This window comes from Nanorana parkeri, unplaced genomic scaffold (assembly GCF_000935625.1).
Source record: "Nanorana parkeri isolate BGI_ZX_2015 unplaced genomic scaffold, ASM93562v1 scaffold175, whole genome shotgun sequence".
NCBI lineage: Eukaryota > Metazoa > Chordata > Amphibia > Anura > Dicroglossidae > Nanorana > Nanorana parkeri.
The window spans coordinates 800,569-825,665 of record NW_017306443.1 but is presented as its reverse complement, the minus strand read 5'-3'; the positions used below and the strand labels follow the sequence as shown (position 1 = coordinate 825,665).

At 40.3% G+C, this 25,097-nt stretch overlaps 1 protein-coding gene across 1 annotated transcript in view; it reads left to right on the top strand.

The window, feature by feature from the left end:
* The window catches only part of MAP3K15 (mitogen-activated protein kinase kinase kinase 15), a 138,089-nt gene that overhangs the window by 99,654 nt on the left and 13,338 nt on the right, over window positions 1-25,097 (top strand). Inside the window, exons 14-21 of the mRNA XM_018554843.1 lie at window positions 4,406-4,493; window positions 5,200-5,333; window positions 6,560-6,687; window positions 9,792-9,922; window positions 14,166-14,271; window positions 17,649-17,806; window positions 20,654-20,837; window positions 23,070-23,250. Of these exons, the coding sequence (XP_018410345.1) occupies window positions 4,406-4,493; window positions 5,200-5,333; window positions 6,560-6,687; window positions 9,792-9,922; window positions 14,166-14,271; window positions 17,649-17,806; window positions 20,654-20,837; window positions 23,070-23,250 (1,110 nt within the window). The remainder of the gene's footprint in view (window positions 1-4,405; window positions 4,494-5,199; window positions 5,334-6,559; window positions 6,688-9,791; window positions 9,923-14,165; window positions 14,272-17,648; window positions 17,807-20,653; window positions 20,838-23,069; window positions 23,251-25,097) is intronic.

The window sequence follows — 25,097 nt, the reverse complement described above, 5'->3', positions numbered from 1 at the left end:
TTTCAGCGGATTTTGCATGATTTTTTTTTTTTTAACAATATATCTTTATTGAATTTTGTAGTAGTTCGAACAACAAAGTAGCCAGTGTGCAGATACAATGACACGTAGTAATATTACATGTACAGCTATAACATGTGTTTCAACAAAACAGGTCAAGAGCATAAAGAATTACAAGGAATGAAACACAAGGCTGGCGTTCTATATGATCTGCAGAAATGCAACTATAATAAACATCATAAAGAGGGGGGGAGGAAGGTAAGGGTAAAGGAGGGGAGGGTGGGATCATATGTGTGCATCAATTAAAGAGTCACGATTTTTGTATTTTTTAATGGAGCCCGACGCTGAAGGTCGCGCTAACGTCACCCCGAAGTCGCGCTATCCCGGCCGCGCGGATCCGCTGCAAAGGAAAGTCGCTTAGTGTGAATGGGGCCTTAGGCTGGGCACACACCTTACAACCATCGCAAGACTTTTTTGTCTGTTATCGTACGGACATGCCACAAACCCTTACAGTAGTAGAGGTCGCACGGCTTCCACACACCTTGCGATAATCGTACGATCGCGGGATTTCCCACGATTATCGTAAGGTGTGTGGGGACCTTTAGATAACCCTGCCAAACAAAGCCAGGTCATGCACCCTTACTGTTGACTACAACGAAGTTAAGCAACACAGACTGGTCCAGGGTTTACCCGAATCTGGGATTGCTGATTGATGAGGTCATCTCTTTAATTTCTCTTCCTGCCAGCATGTATACAGAGTTAGATTGAGAGCACTTTGCAAAGCAATAGAGCCCTGATTTGCACAGAGTTCTGCCCTTTCCTCTCTCAGTCTATATGCTGCCGTGCAAAGATTACAGGAGGCCAATATCAAGACAGTTCCAGGTACTTATTCTAGCTCTGTGTAAAAATACATTAAGGGCTACATGCAGGGCTTGAAAAATCCACTCATCCGCTCATCCGTGACGAGAGGACGGTGGAGCCCGACGAGCAGCTTTTCATTCAAGCGATCGGGCATCTCTGCTTAATCAGCTTCTCTGGTGGTCCCTAGGTGACATTATGTCTCCATAAAGAGGACCTGTCAAATACTATGTAACTATGTAACTATGTAAATTGGCTATTACATAGGGGGCTTCTGTAATAGCAATAAAGCTGTGTGTAAAAAAAAAAAAAGTAATACTAAAATGAAAGAATCATATAAAAAATAAAGAACCATACATTTGTATTTTTTTTTTAAACATTTTTTTAAGTCCCCGCCCCCCACATACACACGCAGATATGAGTCAGGTGCGCCTACTTGCGAAAACGACGAGTGCGCCTATTGTGCCACACTTTAAATATCACCGCAAACGTCAGAGTGAGAGCAATAATTTTAGAGCCATTAATCACTGATAATACTAAACTGATGAGCAGTAAAATCGTTTTAATCGTCGCCTATGGGCGTTTTTTGCTTACTTTTTATTTTATAATTGCAAGGCTATAGTCCGGTCATGCTGACTGGTGACATTTTTGACTGACTGGTGAGACACCATCAAATTTTTCAAGCCCTGGCTATATGTATCCACATTTATACTAAGAATTCGAATTTCCCCAACTACTAGTCAGATTTAAACTTTTAGCCCTGGTTCACACCTAGGCGTATTGCATATGCGCGTATGTCGCGCGTTTTTTTTACCGCGATTCGCGGTAAAAATATTGCGCGACACACGCGCGTTTCCGAGGGCTACTTGGCTGTATCCCAATGGAAACGCGCAACAAAAACGGCCCAAAGTAGTACATGTACCTTTTCAGGCGTGGGCCGTTTTGTAGCGCGTTAGGGACGGGCTGAAATACGCCAAGGTGTGAACCAGACCCATTGAATACAATGGGATTTAGATGTTTGAGCGTTTTGTAGAGCGTTCGTCGAGCGTAGAACGCGCTACAAAACGTTCAGGTGTGAACGAGGGCTTAGGGTGGTGTGATGCTGATTGGTGATTGGGAAGTAACTCCAAGGCTTAGTAAGAGCCACATTAGGCAAAAGACCCTTTAGTAATTTTAAAGGAGAATTATAAGGTGAGTGCTTTTCACTCAGCCTCATAATCTGAGCCGACCTGTGACAATGAAACTGTCACAGGTCAGCTCAGTAGATCGGGAGGTGAGCGAACACATACCGGCGCTCGCTCACTTCTCGATCCTGTCACTGCAGAGAGCCGTGACAGGGGAGTGACTGGATTCTCCCCTCCCCTGCCCGATCCTCCAGCGCTGACTGGCGGAACGGACGGGGGAGGGGGCGGGTACAGCTGGCTCTGCCTCTAGATAGGCAGAGCCAGCTGTCACTCACGTAGCTGGGCGGATCCAGACATAATTGTCGGGATCCGTTTCAGCTGCAGCGTCTCAGTATATATACTGAGCTTTGGGTAACGGGAGGACGCTAGTTTGTGTCCTCCCGTTACCCTTTGGAGAACTATGGGGAAAAGCCCTGACCCCATAGTTCTCCTTTAATGAATGCATAAGCAGTTGATGTGGTGTTTTTCTCAAGGGTCGTGATTGGTAATGGTTTCCTAGCAATAAAGAGTTGGCTTTACCTTTGTTGTGTAAGAATCAATGAAGTTGACTCATTGCAAAGGAAAAACTCAATTAAATGCCATGTAATTAAAGTGAGAAATATACACTGTGATCCAATGTTACCGCTGCACTAAGGAGTATCATTGTATCACTGTTGGCAAGATTCAGTATGACTGTTTGTGCTTTAGTCAGCTACCATAAATCTGAGTGTATATTGAAACACTGTAGATCCATGTATATGTGGCGCTGATTTCATACACTAATCTCCATTTTTCTAGTAAAGACAAGCTTGGCTGCATTCCATCTGCCTCCGTGAGCTTCCCTATTTGTTCTTTAGGGAGGCTTGGGAGGTGGAGTGGGAAGGGTTAAGTTAAGCTTTTACAAGAACATTTCAAAACACTCTGGTGAGAAAGAAAAATTAATTGAAGCCGCAATTGCCCTCTTTGTTTGCAGTTAGCGCACTTGCATGTTAGCGCACTTATGCTCAACATATGGCAGTTTCTTCTCTCCTGCTCTTCCCTCTGCATTTAGATAAGCTTTAAGAGGTTGTCTGAGCTCTGGCTCCATAAGGTTTTGCAAGGTGCATCTCCCTACCTGCTGCTTATAGACTTAAAGGAGAACTATGGGGAGAGTGAAATACGCTCATTCCAGTAGTTAGAGCCAATGTGTGATACTGCAGATGTCAGTCGTTGGCTCTACAGCTCGAAACTGAGCAATCACATAGCTGTAAGTTACCACTACCCGCAGGGATTCCCCCCTCCTCTCTCTGTTCCTCCAAACCTGACTGGGGGGAGGCAGGGGAGGGGGCAAGCACAGCTGGCTCTGGCTTTAGAGAGGTACAGTCAGCTGTCAATCAGGAAACAGGGTGGATCCCAATATTGTCGGGATCTTTCCCGGCTGCAGCCGAGCTCTGTACTGTCAGCATATTGCCCACTTTGTGTTGAGTTTTGGGTCACAGCAGTACTTGACTTCCTGTGACCCAACAGAGAATTAATGTCAGAAAATGTTTGGCCATGGTTCTCGTCCATGGAATTCCCCAAACAGCTATCATTATGTGTCATGTACATGGCTGTCTGTGTGCTGTTGAGATCCTTTGCACTGGCATTACAGAGTTTTTAAAGCTGGATTCTCCACGGCTGTTATGCAGATCCGTGCTTCATTCCTGGTAAGCCCATGATCTGAAACACACACACACACACACACACACACACCCACACACACACACACACCCACACACACACACACACACACACACACACACACACACATGAAGGATAGGAATTCAGGCGTTTTAAATGTAATTGGCTGCATGCTTGTTCCAAGTCATCGAGTTACTAGGACTGCTTCCATGTACAAAAGCGACCTGAAGGCTTTTTAAGTCTAGGAGCACTTATGATGATGATGATTATTATTATTATAGAATAACCGATGACTAAGAAGAGTCACATCACTAGACTTTAGGAAGCAGTCTGTCTTACAGTGTCATGATTGGCTATGGTCAGTCCTGACTTCCCTCTGCAAATTAAGCTCACAATTATTTACCATCAATTACACCTCACCCATCTCTACATAAAATGCAATGAACCTTTTTGCCTTTTGTTATGCGTTTCCTGTAGGTATGGTGCAGTATTTACATCCTTGATTTCCATTTAAGCATTTTACTCTTCAGATTGGTTCCTTAATAAACTACAGAACCGAGCAACAACAAAAAGACTGGTTTCTCCTAACAAAATGTTTTAAAAGCTTAATGCAGCATCTCTTATATCTTTAGTGTATGTTATCTATCGTTAAATGACCTTTAACAGTATACACTATTGATATTCCATTTTGAGCCACAGTTTAAATGCATATCTTCTGTCACTAACAGGTTTTGTAGTCTTGTTAAAGAGATCATCACGGATGTTGTAGGCAGTACTGTAGAGTTGGAGGGTGAGGCAGATGGAGATACATTAGAGGTAAGTGCTGCTTTATATAGGTAGTTTATGTGCATTACTCAGTAACCTCTTTTTATGTACATTGCAATATGCATGCTTTATGTATTTTGTGAACGTCTTGCATTCTTATTAATCTATTATAATAAAAATTGGTTTTATAAATATAGTAATAGTATAGTGGAATATTTTTCCTTTTTTCCTTGCCACCATATTGTGCCTTTAAACATGTACCTGACACATAAGCACTTTGTAGTCATATATATATATATTCACTAATGGCAGGTTGATACCACAGTGCTATTACTATTTCCTAAAGTAGACATAATGCTGATTCCGAAGTTTTTTATACTTAGTGGTGCTAGTAGTAGCATTTTAATACATCCCCCCTATGACCCCTTATCACTAGTGGTAAAACAACCCTACACAAAGGCTCAACCTTCCTGGTTCCTTATAACAATATGAAACCAATGCTGGCATGCTGATCTTGCTGGAGGAGGTGAGGTGATGTGAGCAGGCAGTTGCTGCTGGTTGAGCTGCCTGACCTAACATACTGTCACACAGTTCCTTTTTCATTATACAAGTTTTAAATAATAGATCTCCATTACTTTTTACATTCCTTTTTAACTGTAGGGCTTTGTGAATGATAAGGCAATAGTTGATTTTCTATATTTCTATATGTCTTTCTACATTTGTGATATACATATATTATGTTGTGAAATATTTTCAGTATGAATATGACTATGATGAAAATGGGGATAGAGTAATCCTTGGCCGAGGTACTTATGGAGTAGTATATGCAGGGAGAGATCTCAGCAATCAAGTCCGTATTGCAATCAAAGAGATACCAGAGAGAGACAACAGGTGAGTCCTGAATGAGTGGTGTCTTATTATACTATGCTGTAGTAAACTGAGTTATTTTCAGTACCAGACTTCAAAGAGCCCTTCTAAAGAAAAGCCGAATGGGCCGAATTCTAGTTCACATCTGTGTTGGACAGGGTGCAAGTCCACCACCTCTGTGTGAGTTTTTCGGGGAGCATGTGTTCAGGAACAAGTGTAGGCCGGTGTGCTGCGCTTGGTTGTGTGTGATCCACCTTTTAATTGGTCTCTAAATTGTGTAGAAATGTGAAATATCACAAACTTAATACAGTGCCAGTGATCAAATCCTTATTGCGACAAAATATATAATTATTTATTTTTATACACTTTATATATTTTCTATACTCACAATCACCATTGTTAACCCAATATTTAATATTTATTTAGGTACACACCTATTTCCTTTTTTTGACATGTATTTCAGTATACAGCCGCAATAAGGATTTGATCACTGGCACTGTATTAAGTTTGTGATATTTCACATTTCTACACAATTTAGAGACCAATTAAAAGGTGGATCTCACACAACCAAGCGCAGCACACCGGCCTACACTTGATCACGTTGATAGATATTGCTGCAGCTGGCTAATTTCTGTAATAATACATCCTAGCGCAACTACTTTGGTTATAATGTGTTCAGGAACGGAGTGCATGATGTAGAAATGAACCACATTTCCACATCCTGCACTTCACAAATTCACCTTCTGGTAAAATAGATTGCAGTGCTGGTTTGGCAGATCCATAATAACATATATTCACTTAACACGTACTAGAATGCCACTCCTTCATTCAGTAATGTGGCTATCTGCATTTTTTCTGCTCCCCCTCCAATAAAACCACTAACTGCCCCATGTAATGTTCCTGCTGACTTCACTAATCCATCACTCACATTGTTCTTATATGCCAACAGAACATTTAGGCACCCGAATTGGGATTTAATTACTCTGCTGTGCCTGCCTTCTTCTGTGAAAGGTCCAAATGCCATCTTTAGTTCCCTCATTGGTTCCCTTTTTGCATTTGGTCAAAATATAACCACACACACATATTAAATGGGTTCATATTACCTGATGGGGACTGTAAATAATATCTAATTATAAACAGTCTTTAAAAGTGAATCTGAAAATTTGTACACTTTTCTTTTTCTTAATTTTCTTTTTGCATGTTATCATTGCTTTTTTTCTGTAAAAATTCAATTTTGTTTTTTTTTACAGATATTCCCAACCACTTCATGAAGAAATTGCGCTTCACAAGTATCTGAAACACCGCAATATAGTTCAGTATCTGGGCTCTGTTTCTGAAGATGGATACATCAAAATATTTATGGAACAAGTCCCAGGAGGTTTGCATCAGCCATATTTATATTTGCTACAGCGACTAATAATGTCCCTCTGTAATGCTCAGATTTAGTTTTTGTGAATCACTTTAGCTTTCAGGATATTATATAATAGAAACAGGGATTGATCAATGGGGTTGATTTACTAAAGGCATATAGGTTTTTCACTTTGCAAGGGAATTGGCACTTAGCTGGGGAATTTTTCCTTACTTTATTGAATGAGAGGAAGCTCTACTAACCTCCATCACGCAATCATGTTCAAGAAAAATTGCTATTTTATTATTTTCCTTGCACATGTTTGGGTATTCTTTACAAAGTGAAGTTTCACCACATACACTAAACTAAGTTGAAACTTCCCCTACAAAGTGGATTTTCCCTTGCCCTCCGTAAATCAGCCCCAATGAATGAGTCAATGGGGTCGATTTATTAAAGACTAATAGGCTGTTCATTTTGCAAGGGAATTTTCCCATAGCTTATTGAATGTTCAAGGAAAATTAAAAAAAAATATATTTTTACTTGATTGGATGATGGAAGTCAGCTGAGTTTCACCTCATTCAGTAAGCTAAGGGAACCTTTCCCTGCAAAGTGAACAGCCTATTTGCCTTTAGTAAACCAAGCCCTGTGTAAATGATATACTCTCTCTATCACCCTTAATTCCGCATTTTCTTTGTGCTCACATTCAAATATTCTGTTGTACCATAATGCAGCAGCAGCGGCAGAGTACTCAGGCCATGGCTTAGATAAGAGTCCACTAGGTAAAATTAGACAGGCACTCACAAGATTCTTTGGACCCTATCACCCAAGAAAAGTGTAAAACTGACATGCAATGGGGTTGATTTACTAAAAGAAAATGGATTGTACACTTTGCAATTGAAGTTTCCACTTTTAACCCCTTCGTGACGGGAGACGTACACTGTGCGTCTAGTCACAAAGTGCCTATATGCCTGGGCACGTACACTGTACGTGACGAGTTATATCAGGCTTTGTAATGCCGGTAACCTCTGATTCTCAGCGGTTACCAGTCATTAATGAATGCCTCAGTGTTGAGGCATTCATTAATTAAATAATTAAGCTTTTTGTAAAAGCTTCTTCCTTTCATTAATTAAAGAATTAAGCCGTTACATGCAAATACGGGACCGCTATTAGCAATCCCGTATTTGACAGCTAAAAATAGCAGAGAGGTAGCTGTGACTCACCTCTCTGCTATTTGTTTTGACAGCTCGAGAGCCCGATGTTTAGATACATTTCACTCAAAAGATACATTTCACTCAAAGGAGATACATTGTATCAGTTCTGATCGTCTAGGCACGATCAAAGAGCTTTTAGTGAGATCTGAATTTGACTAAAGTCAGGATCAGTCTCTAAGGTTATTATTAGCTGTTCCTAAGTTTGGAGCAGCCTAATAATAATAAAATAAAAAAATTATTTTTTTTAAATAATAATAATCAAAACTTGTGGAAAAAAAGTGTTTTCTTCTAGTTTTTTTTCTTCATTTTTTTTTATTTTATTCAAACTAAGTGAGGCATTAGGTACACATGTTTGATATAATTATATAGCCCTATCTGTCCTCTAAAAAACAATATATAATATGTGTGGGTACATTTAGTAAGAAAGTATATTACTACTGTGGAAGAATCACACAGCAAAAATGTAAAAAGTGTGTCAGTCATTTATGAACAGAAACTGAAAACTAGCTCAGTCATGAACGGGTTAAATGCTGGAAGTAATCAATTGTTTTGATTATTTGTGATAAACAGCAATTCAAAACTGTCTTCATTCCATGCTAATTTTTATCTAGTATTGTCCTTTGGTGATTTATACAATTATATAAGCTGCTTTCTAATGACTACACTGAAATCTGCAGCATGACCTGTGGATGATGTACACTTAATGGGCTTCTTCTTCCCCTCTGAGACTGCAGACTACTAATAATTGTATTAATAATATTGTATGATTTTGTTAGGGACTTGACGGTCTAAGCTGCTCTGATGCAGGCTGATGTAAATGTTCAGTGTTCTCTGTATAACCGTATTTACCATTTCAGGTATACTAATAGATACTAATAGTGTATGTCACTGTGTTTGGCCATAAAATGTTAGCTCGCTTTGTGTATATTTATTTGTTCTGGTGAGAGGGGGGTTGTATTTAATTGTGACTCTGTACACCTTTTTTAGCAGTTACATTTACTTGATTGAAAGCCCACAGTCTGTTGCCGGACAATACAGGTGATTTTTGGCTATACGTAATTGTGAATAAGCAGGATCCAAAATACAATATTGACAGTGTAACCCTATGTCACCTAACTCCAGTGTTTTGGAAATGTTCTCAAAATTTATGTTTTTTTCCCCCATATTTTATTTTTCGTGTCAGTATGGAGACAAACGTTCTATGAGATATAGTTAAAGCTGAACTTCAGCCTTACCTTGTTTTCCCACACATATATTAAGTCCTCTCCTATGTGGGAACTGATTGCATCTCCAAAACCCTTTAAACCTGCCTTTTTTTCCTGTCTTAGTGACAATCATCAATCCCCATTTTTCCTGATCAGAATTGTCATTGGCCTGTCTATCACAGCTATTAGCTTTCTCTGCTATCAATCATTTTTGCTCCATGTCATGGCATCAGTCATTGTTATGCTTTTCCTTAAGCATTATCTGAAAGACCACATCCCTGGCACCCCTTTAGACTTGCTTATTCAGACTTTAGCTGTGCGATCTGCTGATCAGTTTCCTGATTACAAACATTTAGAATGTAATCAAGCAACTGATCACACATCTAAAAGGATGTCAGGGATATGTTCTTTTATATAACGCTCAAGGGCAGGTGCTGTGACAATTACAGGAGCCTGACAACCTCTCCCACCAAAATTGAACTTACTACAGAGCATAGGCCAGCGGAAAGACCCAGCCATGACATCACTGGGTCCCAGGGGAAGGTGTTACATGCATACATCACACTTTAGCTTTAAACATTATTATTATGATTGTTATTAAAATTACCTTTTGAATAAATAAAATGCCTCATTTTAGTTTTGATTTTAAATAAAAAAACTGCATTGCCGTGTAGTTGGCAATCTGTCACCTGAGAAATGATCATCTTTCTATGTACAGGTAGTCTTTCAGTTCTCCTGAGATCTAAATGGGGTCCTATGAAGGAACCGACCATAAAATTTTACACAAAGCAGGTCTTGGAAGGGTTAAAGTATCTACATGAGAATCAGATTGTACACCGAGATATAAAGGTAAATGACTGAACGTCGACGAATCAAATGTGTATATTTGTATTTGTAGTAGAATATGTTTTGGTGCATTTTCCAAGACTTTCATTAAAGACTAATGAGGTTTGCTTTGGACTTTTTTCTTCTAATGTTTATTTTATACTAAATGATTGGTCTGTTTATTTGGTAAGTAAACAATGTAATTGTGAGAGTCAACAATTGGTTGGCTGCTTCCTTATTGTTCCCCATTGTTTGCAGAAATAGGCTTAGTGCCAAGTTTACAGTTTGTCAGGTTATTGTGATACACTCAGGAGGCTCATTTCACAAAGCTTTATCACCAGACTAATTCATATGTCTATCATTTTCAAATGTAATTGGATTCAACAAAAAAAAAAAAAATCTCCCTTTTTAAAATAATGATCCCCATGTTGGCGTGTTAGCTTTGTGAATTGAGCCTAGAGGCATGTTGCTGCACACAGACCGGAAGGGGCAAATATTACAACTGAGGAAATGTTTTATTTTTTACAAACCGCTTTAAAGTAGAAAATGAAAATGTAAAAGCCGATTGGCTGTGCTCTAGTTGAGACAATGTTTGTCTCCGACACTTTTTGGTAATTCCCCCGGTACTGGTAGGTTTTTTGTAAGTTCCTGACTAAGGCTAATTCTTAACCAGATGGCACCACAACAAGAGAGCATGCACATTACAAGGATGAGTGCTGCTCTACAAAGTTTATATGTGGGGACTCTCAGTAGTCAGTTTTCCACTGCGTACACAAAATCCTGTATGTGTGGCAGCATACAAGGCAACTTTCCATGGATGGAGGATTGCCTAAAATGACTTTGAGTACCTTATACAGTATTTAAGAAGATGTTCTTTATAAATATTATTGTCTTGAACTGTGACTAGAATAAATCTCCGGCCACTTGCAGAGAGATCAGCGTACCTGGTTACCAGCTAACCAGGGACACTGATCTCCAGACAGCCCAACTCTCCCGCTCCCGGCCACACAGGAGAGAAACACTGCTTTTTCTTTTGTTTTTTATTCTGACATCGAGCCATTTACGTCGTCAGAATAAAAAAAAAAGAAAATTTCACCATAGGAATGCATTGCTAGATTCCTATTGGCTATTTCAATTTGCAATAGCAAACTAGCTACTGCACCCGCCCACTGCTGCTGTCAATCAGCAGAGGGGACCTGCAGTTCTCCATCAGGTCCCCACTAGTGATTGACAGCAGCAGAGGGCAGGTGCAATAGTTAGTTTGCTATTGGCTATTGCAAATTGAAATAGCCAATAGGAATCTAGCAATGCATTCCTATGGCGAAAATGTTTTTTTTTCTTTTTTTTGACGGCAGCAGAACCGCCGGCCAAAAGAAAACAGTTGGGCGGAGCTAGCTGTCACTGCTAGCTCCGCACAATCGTTTTCTATTTATTTTTTTCTACTTTTTAAACTATTTTTCTGTTCTGCTCTGTCCCACAGAGGGAGCGAGCAGAACAGCCGAGCCGAATGCCGCTCAGCGGCATTCGGCTATTCACTCACTGCTGTTCGGCATCTATAAGAATAGACCGGACAGCAGCGAGTAGCCTGCCGGAGGTTCGGCTTAGCCGATCCAGATGTTGGATCGGCTGAGTCAAACTCCTTCTGCACTTCGGGTCGGACGAACATTGTGAGCATGTTCGGCCGCCCCGAAGCCACCCGATGTACGGCTGATTTCAGCCGATATATGGCTGAAATCAGCCGTACCAGCCTGAAGTGAATAGCCGAACAGCGTTCGGCTCACTTCGCTTCAGGTCGGTCGTTCACTCGGCTGCCTACAGCAGCTTAGTGAATAGACCCCTTAGATTGTTTCTGTTCAAGACTCTTGACTCAGAAAATGATTTGTTGGTTATAAATGTGTGTGCGTAGGTACTTTTCCTTTGACCCATTGCGCTATGCAGTAGCTGTGAGTGTGCTTGATAGTGTACATTGGCACTTTGACAGTAGACAGAAATCAAAAGGGCCGAACTTGTTCTGCAGGTGAACAAATAATGTTTTTGTCATCTCACTTGCATATTGAAACCTAGTCAGGAGTCATTCAGGATGATATAACTATGGAAGAATGGGTGTTTCAGTCCCTCGTACATCTAAATAGGGGAAAGCGATGCTGGGGACGGACAAGCAGGCTGCTACAAGTCACTTGTACAAAGCGAGCGGCAGCTCCCCCGTTCTACATTTAGCCCTGCTTGCCCACATCAGGGCTAAATGTAGAAAAAAAACACCTGACCGGAACTGTTCCGGAGGGGGTTCTTTACAGTAAGAGCGGTTAAGGTCTGGAACTCACTGCCATCGGCAGTGATTTCAGCCAAGAGTGTAGATTTGTTCAAGAAACGTTTGGACAATTTCTTGAGGGACCGTAATATCCAGGGATACCAGTATCCCCAAAAATGAGATGATGCGTGGACCTATATGGGTTGGACTTGATGGACGTATGTCTTTATTCAACCCCAAATACTATGTAACTATGTAACTGCATGTCCCGGGTGTCGGGTGATAGGAATCCCACAGCCCTGTACATGGTCAGATCACAATCCCTGCCCCACCCTCCTTTGACAGGATCTGTTAATGGAGAAACTACAAGTCCCGTCATCCACTTCAGCAGAGGGACTTGCAGTTCTCTGTAGAAAACAAGTGGTGACTTCACCTCTAAATACTCTCAATACCATACCTCAGTACAGACATGGACTGGAAGGAGAGTCTGCAGGAGCTAAAGCATTGCACACATAATCTACTGATCCACAATGTTTTATTGGCTTCGATTCCAAAAGATACTAAATACACATTTTTTTCTTTTATGAAGAAGTGTGCATTTATTATTTTTTTTCTAAAAGGTGTATTTTAATAAATAAAATAAATAAATCATAAATAAAAAACTTTAATGACGTTTGCTTTATTTATCATCTAAGAAAAACATAGTGTATTCCTGTATTTGCTCAACAACAATAATAATAATAATGTATTAATAATGTATCTCACATCTTTCAATTAAAGCTTCAAATTCTATTTTCTGTCTTACAAATGGAGTATAACATTACCATCTGCATTGAAATGGTTGTAAAATTCCAAACATTGCTTGAATGCACTGAATATAAGTGACAAGCCTTTACTAGAACATTTGTGCTTTAGGGGTTTTTTTCTCAATCAATCTGAAAGATTTGCTGAAGAGTTTTATTTAACAGTAAAATATTTTCAAACATTTGTGAAATATAAATACCACAAATAGTGCAAAGTACAGAGTAAAGGATCAGCACATATAACTGAGGTTCTAACATACCTTACCTGGAAGGAACTCACTAAATAAAAGTTCATTTTCGGTTTCCTGGAAACCGGTATATGCGTTTACATTGAACACATGAATCTTCCTACCACAAAGCTATCAATGAAGAGAAAATGTAATTGCACACTGGACTGACAAATATTAGTATAAAGGGTAGAGATGTATGGCATCCCCAGTTATTGCCCCCCTCCTTGTTCCCCTCTTTTATTTGACACCCTTATCTACCTTCCATAGGTTTTCCAGCAATATATTAAACACTTAAAGTAAGCAAGGGTTCACTCTGAAATGCAACCTTTTAAACCAATATGGCTATATTGTTAACTCACACCTACATTGGTACACTTCGAAAGCTGAAGGAAGTGTTTAGGAAGAAAGGACATCCATGTCATACAGTCAGGTGATTGCCAAAATGGCTTGGTCTGTGGTCCCTAATCCACCCTACTGCCCAGATTTGGCATCATCGGACTTCTACCTCTTTGGTCCAATGAAGGATTACATTTATGGTAAAAGATTTGAAGACCTGCAGAAAGTTAGAACAACTCTGAAGCAGTGGAGCAAAGAGTGCTCTGTAGAATGGTATTGTTTCCATCTATGTGTAAACATTCTATATCTCAACATTACTTTTTGATACCCCCTTATACTAAGCAATTGTTGCAAGATGTGTGACAGACCTTAGAGTTGCTTGCATTAACCGGCTTACTGGTACCACAACAAGGTAATGAAAGTCAGTGTTTGCAGGAATCAAAAGCAATTGTTTTTCTGAGCGTGCCGTCAGGTCAGAAATCACTAATTTAGGAATGGAATAAGCAGTTGCGGAACATGTCAGGCTTTTCCAGAAAGGATATTTTAGCTTTGATTGTCAAAATATCTGACTGTATTCAGAGCGCCTCATTGTTCCGTTTATTTCTTTCCTTTCATAGATAATTGTGATGTAACAATAATTTTTATCCTAGGGTGATAATGTGCTGGTGAACACATACAGTGGAGTGGTGAAAATATCAGATTTTGGTACATCTAAGCGACTTGCTGGAGTTAACCCATGTACAGAGACTTTTACTGGTAAGAATCAGCAAATGATGTTTCTATGGCTACAGAGCTGATCTGATTTCACAGTTACAATCCAATGTCATTTGTACTCTAGTGGCACCTCTTTGTTTCTCTCTTTCCGACAACCTCTTTGATGTCCTTCTATGCCATTGTAATTCACATTTCTGTTCATGTTCTTCTTGTCCTTTTCATGTTTTTGAGTTTGTTAAATATGAAGCTTGCATCATTGCTTGTGTTGTATATGTGTCCATGTTATGTTAACATTTAAAAAGATATTGCTGTTCACTTTTTTTTCTCACATGGACAAGCACATTAGGATACTTGCCTCCTAATTTCCTGGAGAGTCACTAGTCTCTCTGAACATTCCAGCTAAGTGCCTGACTGGCAGTCATTCTCTTCTTCTGGTCGCACTTGCACATCACATCTTAAATCTTCCAACAGGGGCATACAAGTGCAGGCACCATGAGGTGCTGTTATCTTTCCTCATGTTTTCTCTCTTTTCCTCAAGAGCAGTGCTCCCCAACCTTTTTATCGCCGCGGACCGGTCAATGTTTGATATTCACTGTGAAGCCGTCGGCAGTGCGGGGCCCCGCGGCCCGGTACCATATGATCCACGGACCGGTACCGGTCCGCGGCCCGGGGGTTGGGGACCACTGCTCTTATTGACTAAGGCTAGCTGTACATGGCTCGAATCCAAGCTGTGTGTGTCGGCACCACCCAGCATAACAAAAGTCGATTTCAGAATTAAAGGAGCAAAGTGAAAAATGGTTGGGTGAACAGTGATTGCATCCTAGCAGTTACTATTAGGGTATGCAGGCAACGGCAGTAGCTGGCAGCTGACTAAATATAGTAGTCGGCGGTGCAGATTCTTCCATGTATGCTGTTTAGTGTCGGTTAGGGAAATGAGTGATATCTCTTGTTCAGTGTCACGTGGCTGAATGACAGAAAGCTGCACATTATTGCTTTCCTTGCTAAGAGTTAGAACAGATCTTCTTATTAGGTCTCAGAGGTCCGGGAACTGCATTGTGGGATATGAAGGGTGTTGTGTCTTTACTCTAACTTTCATAAAATGGTTATTTGTATAAGAACTTCAAATGGCCACGGGGAAGCTCTGAATGTCTGGAGAGAAAGACGTAACTCGCATATGTTCTTCCACTTTATGATTGATGCATTTGCATGCCCATGTTGCTTTTACACCTTTTTCTAACGATGGATTTGCTTTCAGATCTCTATTACACATATGTAACATTTTTTGAACCAGCCCGTTAGAATCTTACTGAGCATAGCCAAATTAAGTGTGGATCTGTAGTCCACAGATATAGCAGAAATACAACGTATGATGACAACATACATGGGTTGATCTCAACTTTTCCATTATACAACTAGATTTCTCTTTTAGCGATTGATAATTGATATTCCAAAAGATATTGACTGAAAGTTGTTTGTGACCTAATCTGTAAAATTATCAACCTCTTTGGGTAAAACACAAGGTCATTTCTGAGATATAAATAGTATGGATGAGGGAATTTGTATAGAGCTGTGACTTTTCCTGACTGCCAGACATTATATCAAAGGTCACACTGAGTGAACAATTCTTGTAGTCTGAGCTGACATATGAAGTTAAAGGGATGTATACTGTTTACATGTCTCCCATCTACTGTATCTTGTAATTTTATCTTTCAAAGAATGATAATAGTTATATAGATTCTCTTCAATAACTATACTCTGTACTAACTTTGGGAATCCTCAAGCTATGCAAGTGATTTTTCTCCAGTTAATACAATATAATTTAATATTGTTTTAGATGGAGAAAATGGAGCCAGCCTACCGCTACAGTCCCAGTGTATAGTGCACATTACTTTATGTTAAGTTAATTTCCTTCCACCACTGATGTGCTACCATCAACTGACAGATGGGAGCAGACACTGGAGGAAGTTGATGGATGAACTTCACATCTGAACACATGTAGGAGGATTATTTGTACAGGTCTGTATTATTATTGCAAAACACATATAATTTATAGTTATTAGGCAACTTGCTCCTAAAATTACCCTCATCATTGGAATTAATGCTAGCAGAGTAGTATAAAGTGTACACTCACATAAAACATGAGCGGATGTTCTGAGATCAGAAGCCTAATGACAGCTGTGGAATGCTCTGGCGTCTTCCAGAAGGCTGCATGGTGCCTTGGATTGGACATCTAATCTTATTAAGGACATGCTATAATCACCAGTCTCCGGGTCATTGAATGAGTATGAAAAGCATGTACTTTTTGTATACCTAGTACAGAATAGCCATGCTACCAGTGCTGCAAATACAGATCATATGCTAATCTTCCTAAGAAGCCAGCTGGATAAAGCTAAATGAAATGACATTACAAAAATAAATTACTCAAGGGCCAAAGTGTTGTAATCACCAGGGATTGTTTTTAATATACAAAACTACTGGACTGAACTTGAGTTATCTCAAACTAAAACCTATACTTCAGTTTTGGGTGAGTACCATGTAAAAGAATAACTTGCTGGCTTCCTATGAGGTTTTTCTCAGCAACTGTAACGGCGAGAATTCATGCTAGATTTTGAGGGTAATTTAGGGTAATTTAGTAAAGCCTGTTCACTGAGCCTGGTGAATATGGTGAACCTATGTTCATTTTGAATACCCAGTTATGTTGCACATGATTGAAGTAAACAGCTCTACCTTATTCACTAACCTGAGTGATTAACCCCCTCCCTTTGCAATTTGACTCATGCCTGTAAAGACGTTCTTCTATTGGAGATGATTCCCCCTTTATTTGCTTCATCTTCATTATGGAAGATCCTTTGGAGGAGTGTGGCAGCATTATTTGGCTTTTTAATGGTCACAGCATTGGTTGAACTGAAACTGTTGGGGCAGACATGTATCCATTGTGGTTTATTGAGATTGTAGTCCATCACAGGAGTGAGCTTGGAGCAGTGACTTCTTTACATCACACACAGGGACCATGGAGAACAAAAGTAGCCACCCTCCAGAAGGAAGGACAGTGTCAGCATGAATTCATGGATGATTTGAGGATCTATATCTGAGTGATACACAAATAAGATACTATTTTTAATAGTTAAGGTACTTGAATGCCATTTTAAGATTAACTCCTAAGTTTAGTTCCACTTTAAAGCAACAATTTTCTAGGGTATTCAGTGGAAACAAGTGTAAAAGGTGTTTCACACTCTCATTTGGGTGGGTTGAAGATGTTGAACAATTTACTGAATTGATTTGACAGATGAGAGATAAGCCTTTGCTGCTTAGTGAAGTAATCTCTACTGATTGATGTAATTGTGTATGACTGTGTTATATATGTCTTGTTATAATTGGTCAATATTAACATGATTTGTTGTACTCTTTTCTTTTTTTAGGAACATTACAATACATGGCACCGGAGATTATAGATAAAGGGCCCAGAGGATACGGAGCTCCTGCTGATATTTGGTCTCTTGGCTGTACAATCATTGAAATGGCAACTGGAAGGCCCCCATTCCATGAGCTGGGGGAACCCCAGGCTGCAATGTTTAAGGTAAAGTTTCAGCCTAATAACTGTCATGTCCTTGTTTATGGTTTTATATAAAAATGACTGCATATTTCCTATTCCTTTAGGGCTCTTTAAAGCCCAGCATTAGCAATTTGTTTTAGTTTTGGATAGAATAGGGGAAGCATTAGAACGTCTATCAGACTTTTATGTTTTTTTATTTTTGGAAAATTTTCACTCACTTCACTAGGGAACAATGGGTGTCACCAGAACAGGAAGGAAGCGGAAATCTTCCCAACATGGATATACAGACAGCAATAAAAACCCAGTAATTAAATGCACTTTTTGAATGAGAGCAGTGTAAGCTCCTGAATCTGACCTGCTATCTGCCCTTTGCAATCCAGGTACAGCAGGGTGGGTGTGAGAGAAAAAAAGTAGTAAAAGGAGCCAATCAGTTCATGAGCTGACAAGATGCATGCTGATAGGAAGGATTAGCAGAATGACAGAGAGATGAGCTGATTTAGTATTTTATGATTTACTGGGCTATTCATTTTTAACTTCTTTTTTTCTAACTGAAGTTCTGCATTAAAGTGTATGTAAACTAAAAATGTTAGTATATTGCAGCCTTCCAGACCTTAGCTGTGCTACCTGTGTTAGTTTCATTTTTAGGCCTTTGTTTTCCATTTATTTTCACCTGGCGATCTGGCCAGTAACACATTTCCTCTCCCAGGGTGACAACGCTTACTCTACTACCCTGTTTCCCTGAAAATAAGACCTACCCCGAAAATAAGACCTAGTACTATTTTTGGGAATTGCTAAAATATAAGACCTACCCCGAAAATAAGACCTAGTTGTGACCATTGCCAGGGCCGGTGGTGGCATAAGGGGGGAACCTGAAGAGCCGCGGGAGAGAATCAGTGGTGCAAATGAAGCCAGTACTAGAGGAAGCGAGTCGGCAGCACATGGAGCAGAGCCGCATAAGCCAATGCCTCCTCTATAGCGCCGACTCCTGTCACAGGCGGAGTGATACCAAATGCACTCCGCCTGTGAGGAATCCATAGTGAAAGCACTCTTGGAAAGGTATGGCACCCCTGATTGCCCTGATCACCCTATTCTTAACTTTGCCATTTTGGATTATTTAATTTGGATTTGCATTAACTTTAGATTGTTATAAATTAAAAAAAAAAAAAATAAGACCTACCCCGAAAATAAGACCTAGTGTGTTTTTTTGAGCCAAAAAAAATATAAGACAGTGTCTTATTTTCGGGGAAACACGGTACATCTATGGAGAAGCATTGGTTTTCATCCTAGGACATGAATTGTGTTAGGACTACAGCACAGCTCCTCCTCATCACCACAACATAGAGGGAGGTTTGCTAACCCTAATGCTGATAACACTGCAGAGTGAACAGGACCCAGGAAAGCACAGGATTTTGGGCAGGATCAACAGTTATTTTATTTTTTTTCATATTTAACAAAATTCTTTTACTGGTAAATTTAACTGACCAAAAGTTAGCAAATAAGAAAAGTTCATATAGTACGTGGGAGCAGGTACCAAGATAGTAGAATGCCTCCAAGTAAGCTGGTTAAGCTTTGGTACATATATAGCCTATAACACTATTATCTAGTCGTAGGTGCAGTGCCACTGTAAACAATTCTCCTTTCCCTTTGAAATGCAATTCTTGCAAAGTGAGATACAAGAGAAAAGTGAAAGTAGAAGCAGCAACATTTGTAAATTTAGTTGGCTCTGGAGTTGTTAAATCCTTCCGACTTCTAACTGTATGTCAAGGTTTTCAGGAAAAGATACATTTATCAGCGGTGACAGAATGTGGATTGTATGAGTTCTCCTTCTTACACACTGATAATTCATTTCCCTGCTTAGTCTTCCTGTGTTATGTGGAAAAGTGCAGATGATTCTCTGCTTCTTCTTTATTCTGTTATCTAAATTCTGTTTAAACAACACTCTTACAGTTAAAGGAAACCTGTCATAAGAGAAACATGTTGGCTGTCAATGCTGACTTCTCCATCTGAAAATGCTAGTTGTCTGGCTGTCATTCTGACCTAGGCATTCAGATTATAGCCAAGAAAAAACCTAGATGAGTACTAATGACTGTTTTTGGCTTGATCTGCATACTTGTACTACTTCCGTGACTCAAAGTATTGAAGACAGAGGATCGGCCTAATAGCAAGGCAGTTAGTATATTTATAGGGAGGTCAGAAATGGCAGCCCTTATTTTCCTGTTAACTTTACAATAAGGCCTAGTTCATACTAGCACATTGCAGTAACGCACGCCACGTGTTTTGGTGTGCTACGGTGCCATTCCTTTTTGAATACCACCCAAATGCCCTAAGGCAATGCACCTGCAGGGTCAGGTGTAGTTATAGCTGTGCTGGGGTGCATTGGCAGCCTATTCAGCCCATTCAAACGGGCTACCCTCACACTGGGTGGAGACCTGAATAGAGCACTTCAACACATGATGTAAAACAAATCATAGACATATGAAGCAGGCATAAGGCATCTTAACCACTACAGCCATTCTTAGTATATTTTATTTCCTGGTCAAATGAAATATCAGGAAAATACTGCATTATGGCCACTAGATGGAGCTGTGGAGTATAGAAAAAAAAAGTATACTTTTCCTATGCTGCTCAGCTTCATCTAGTCGCCATAATGATATATTTACCTAATATTACATTTGACCTTAAAAGAAAATGTACTAAGAACATTTGTTTTTGCACAGAACTAATGAACATGCAGTTTCACAGGATGGATGGTTCTGCTAGTTTTTTTTATATAAATACACCCCCTAGCGTTGATCAGATTGTACATTTTACAACTTTTATAACAATACATTTACTTTCCTATGGCTAGATCATCTTTTTTATTTGTTACAGGTTGGCATGTTTAAAATCCACCCAGAAATTCCTGAGTCCCTGTCTGGAGAAGCCAGAGCCTTCATATTGCTATGTTTTGAGCCTGATCCAGTAAAGCGTGCCACGGTTGCAGACTTGCTCAGAGACTTCTTCCTCAAACAAGCCAATAAAGGCAAGAAAAGTAAAATTGCCTATAAGCCCTCAGGTAAGCATGTAGTATTATTGGATCCATGTGTAGTGGAGCGCCCTCTGTTGTCTCTCTTAGGAGTTTACATGTGAATGATTCAGAATGAGTTGAATCCTTTCTATAATGTAAAGCATGGGCATAATAACTGACATGTTATACATTGTTATTGAGACACTTTCAAAGCCGAACCCTGACTTATTTTCTTATATTCTTTCTCTAACACACAATTTGCTGAGCAGCTAACATCACATCCTATCACCTTTTTATCCTGTACAATCTCCATGCATAAATCCATCCACATCATTTACTGCCCCCGAAGGAGCTCACAGTCCAGTATCACTATCACTCTCTTATACACATTAGGGGAAGCCAATTAAACTACTGGTATGTTTTGGATTGTGAGAGGAAATCGGAGCATCTGGAGGAAATCGGCACAGATACAGGAAGAACTTATGCACTCTGAGGTTTTCAAAAATAAGAATAAGAGCATTGGTATGGAACGTAGGTGCATGACTTTGACTGGGTTACTGAGCTTCACTACTTTTAGCAAGGTGTTATTACAAATTATTAAATACATCTTATCAGTATGGATGCACCTATACAGGTTTTTCAGTATCGAATACGAGTACCGATATTGGATGGATGGATTCCAAGTGACCGAGGGAGCATGGAGCCGGCTTCCTGGCCAATCGGGAAGCCAGGCGGCGTGTAATGACTCACCGCCCAGCTTCCTGATAACGGACGTTACGGTATCGGGAGCATTACTCGTACTCGTCCAAATACTCGGTATTGGTGCATACTTATTGGTGCATCCCTACTTATCAGCATAGCATTTCAAGTTGTTTGCATTGTGTAAATTTAGTCCTCATTGCAGGCTTGGTACTACTGTTACGTGTCACATGTCTGAGTTGTCCAACAATTCTTCCATCATGTCAATCTCTCAACACCACAGTCATATATCATTACTCTTCTGTGGTCATAGTCCCCCATAGTCTCCTAGAACTCTCAGCACTGGGGCTCTTCCGGTTGTGTACTCTTGCTGCCCTGCCCAGTGGGTTTATTTATTTTTTTAAACAAAGTTGCAATGTCACTGTGATCATTTTTAGGTAGAATGTTGCACCCTGCACAGCTAATTAGTGTAATTACCCCTGAACAGTGCTCAGGTAGCAACTGTGTTCCAGGCATGACTGAGCTTTAGATAAGTCTCAAGTAATTAAATATTTCAGATTATTAAAAGTCACTCAGCAGACTTTTGCAAACCAAGTTGGGATTATTTTTAGATAATATATAGATCTCTGATGGTCAATTGTTATGAAACTGCAAATGCCACTCACAAGTAATTTCTGTTTGGTTGCTTTGGGTTGATGTACAATTGTTTAGAATAAATTCAAATTATTAATGCATAGTTTTTATTGTGCTGTGTACGTAAATGGCTTCATAGAACAGTGTAGAGAAGAGAACTTTCATCCAAGGGCCATAGCTACAACCACAGCAGACCATTTGATTTCTGTGTGGCCCAGTGCACTAGGAGCTAAAGATTACCATGATGTATGGTGATCCATCCAGGCAACAGTAGAATGTAACAAATAACTGGTGTGCCTCCTGGCCTCTTTAGGGGTGCCTCAACATGTTGTGGTAGTGGGACTGTGATGTGAAGGGGGGTCTTGATGTAAAACGGGATTTCTGATGTGAAAGGGGGGACTCTGATATGAAAGGGGGGCTTCTGATATGAAAGGAGGGACTCTGATGTGAAGGGAGGACTCTAATCTCAAAAGGGGGCTTCTGATGTGAAAGGGGGGGGCCCTGATATGAGAGGGGGGCTCCTGATGTGAAGGGGGGCTCCTGATGTGAAAGGGAGCTACTGATATGAAGGGGTGGCCAGAAGAAAAAACAGACTTAAGAACACTTATTTTTGTCCTATTCTCACAACAGCTGGTTAATTTATCGAGAATGAATGTACACGCAGTTTCGCTGGATGAATAGCAATGCACTTTTCCTTTCTAAATAGACCCCAATGTGTCTTGACATAGCTTTGGAACAAAGTTAAAAAGGGTTGTACATTCTGTGATAGAATATATACCCTCCCTTGAGCTATCCTGGTGTGCTTGTGACATTCATTTGCTTTGGAATTTGTGAATAATGGTGCCATCTGTTCAGCCTTCATGTCAGCAGCCATCTTGATTGGTGTCTATACACTAAACGGAGTGCACGGAATCTGTAACTTACTAAAACGTGGAATCATTGTTACAGATTACAGCCGCAGCACATCTCTACCAATACCAGTGCCAGGGGAGCTAGCAGGTAGCAGCAGCAGTGAACATGGATCAGTATCGCCCGACTCTGATGCAAAGCATGACATATTCTTTGATAAGGCAAAAAGATCCATTTCTGAAACTCCTTCTAGCAAAGCCCCAACTACCAATATACTAAGGTTAGTATTTTCTTATTCCAAGCTGTGATCTTTCCTAGTGCCTGGTCAACAGAGCTGGACCGGTTTGAGTTCTTCCAGAAGTCAGCAACATCGAGGTAAAGGGCGGCTCTTTGTGGTCAAATCACTCATAACAGGCAATTGAAATGAGAGATTATCTGTCATCCAGCCCCTCATATTTCCTAGCCAGGCCTGATCTTTATGTCTAGCAGTGCATATAGTGAGCAGTAGTGATGAGGCTGGGCTTGGTGCAAACCCAGTTCGTCTGCGTTTGGCCAATCATGCTCAAAAATTACCACCTCCTCCTCCTCCCAACCCAATTAGTTGTTGGGAGGCACATGTCACAAAGGGGCAGGCAATGCCCCCATCACAATTGCTGCCAATGATTGGCTCGGGAGGAGTGGCGGTCAGAGTTTTGAGTGGGAAAACTGGGTTTGCACTACGGATGCACCAATATCGATTTTTCGGTATCCAGTAAGAGTAACGATATTTATCTTTCCCGGCCAATCAGGAAGCCGAGTGCCGTGTCATTACCCGCCGCCCAGCTTTGTAATTGCCCGGAAAGCAGGTTCCATGCTGTTTGACTGGCTCGATGCTGATTGGCCGGGATGCCAGCTCATGTTCTCTTGGGGCACTACCGGTGAGAGGACATCTCCCTCTGAGCGGAAGTATGGAACTTACTTGGGGTAAGTATCGGAGCTTTTGGGCGAGTACTAGTATTGGTATCAATGCATCCCTAGTTTGCACCAAGCTCAGTCTCATCTCTAGTGAGAAGAACTGTTACTGCTTTGGAAAATTAAAGTGATCCCCCATCCGCACCAGCAGCAGCAGCAGATGTTTCTTGCACTATACAGTCATTGCAAATGGTGTTTAAATGTTTGCATTCACTTTGTAAAATCTAGCTATGCGTGTACCTTGACTCTGCAGCACTTTAATTCTTTTAGCTGTAAACCACTGTACTGCGATCGCAGTAAAAACAGCAAGACAGTCAAAAGCGTTAATTACATGACAATATGAAATACAAGAGACAAATAATAAAGCTAATCTCTATACAGATATAAAAGACACATTAATGCAGCTCATACATCATTACATTTTTTTAATGCAAGCAGAGTAAGTAGCTGAATTTGACTCGGTTTTAGTTTCCTGCAATCTCCTACACAGCAGGACTCAGACTAGGGGAGGAAAAATCAATACAAGGAGCCAATCAGTTGTGTTGCTGTGCTCAGGTGCTAACAAGGAACAGTACAGATATGAACACAAAAAAGCGCCAAAAAGGACTACTCCGCCAGTATGGACCAATATAAGCACAAGTGTAATCAGAAACAAGTCTGTTAAAAAATATATAAATAATAAAAAGCACGTGTGTAGAAAGGTCTGCAGGATGCTGCCCCCAAACCAGCCAGGGAGACCGCAAAATCTAGGGAAAAAAACACAAACAGGGGGCGCCTTTCCTGGTGCAGACAAATTTATTAAGATCAGGATCAAAGGTAGATAAAAAACATACTCACAAAATTCAGCATGATAGTGATATAAAAAGTAAGTCCATGGACCCAATAGAAAGTCTATGGAAGCTGCACAATCGTGTCTATGTGTCAGCAGAGGAGACTGTGTGATGACGCGTTTCCGGGGTCACGCCCCCTTCATCAGATCTGATCAGATGAACTACTGATCAGATCTGATGAAGGGGGCGTGACCCCGGAAACGCGTCATCACACAGTCTCCTCTGCTGACACATAGACACGATTGTGCAGCTTCCATAGACTTTCTATTGGGTCCATGGACTTACTTTTTATATCACTATCATGCTGAATTTTGTGAGTATGTTTTTTATCTACCTTTGATCCTGA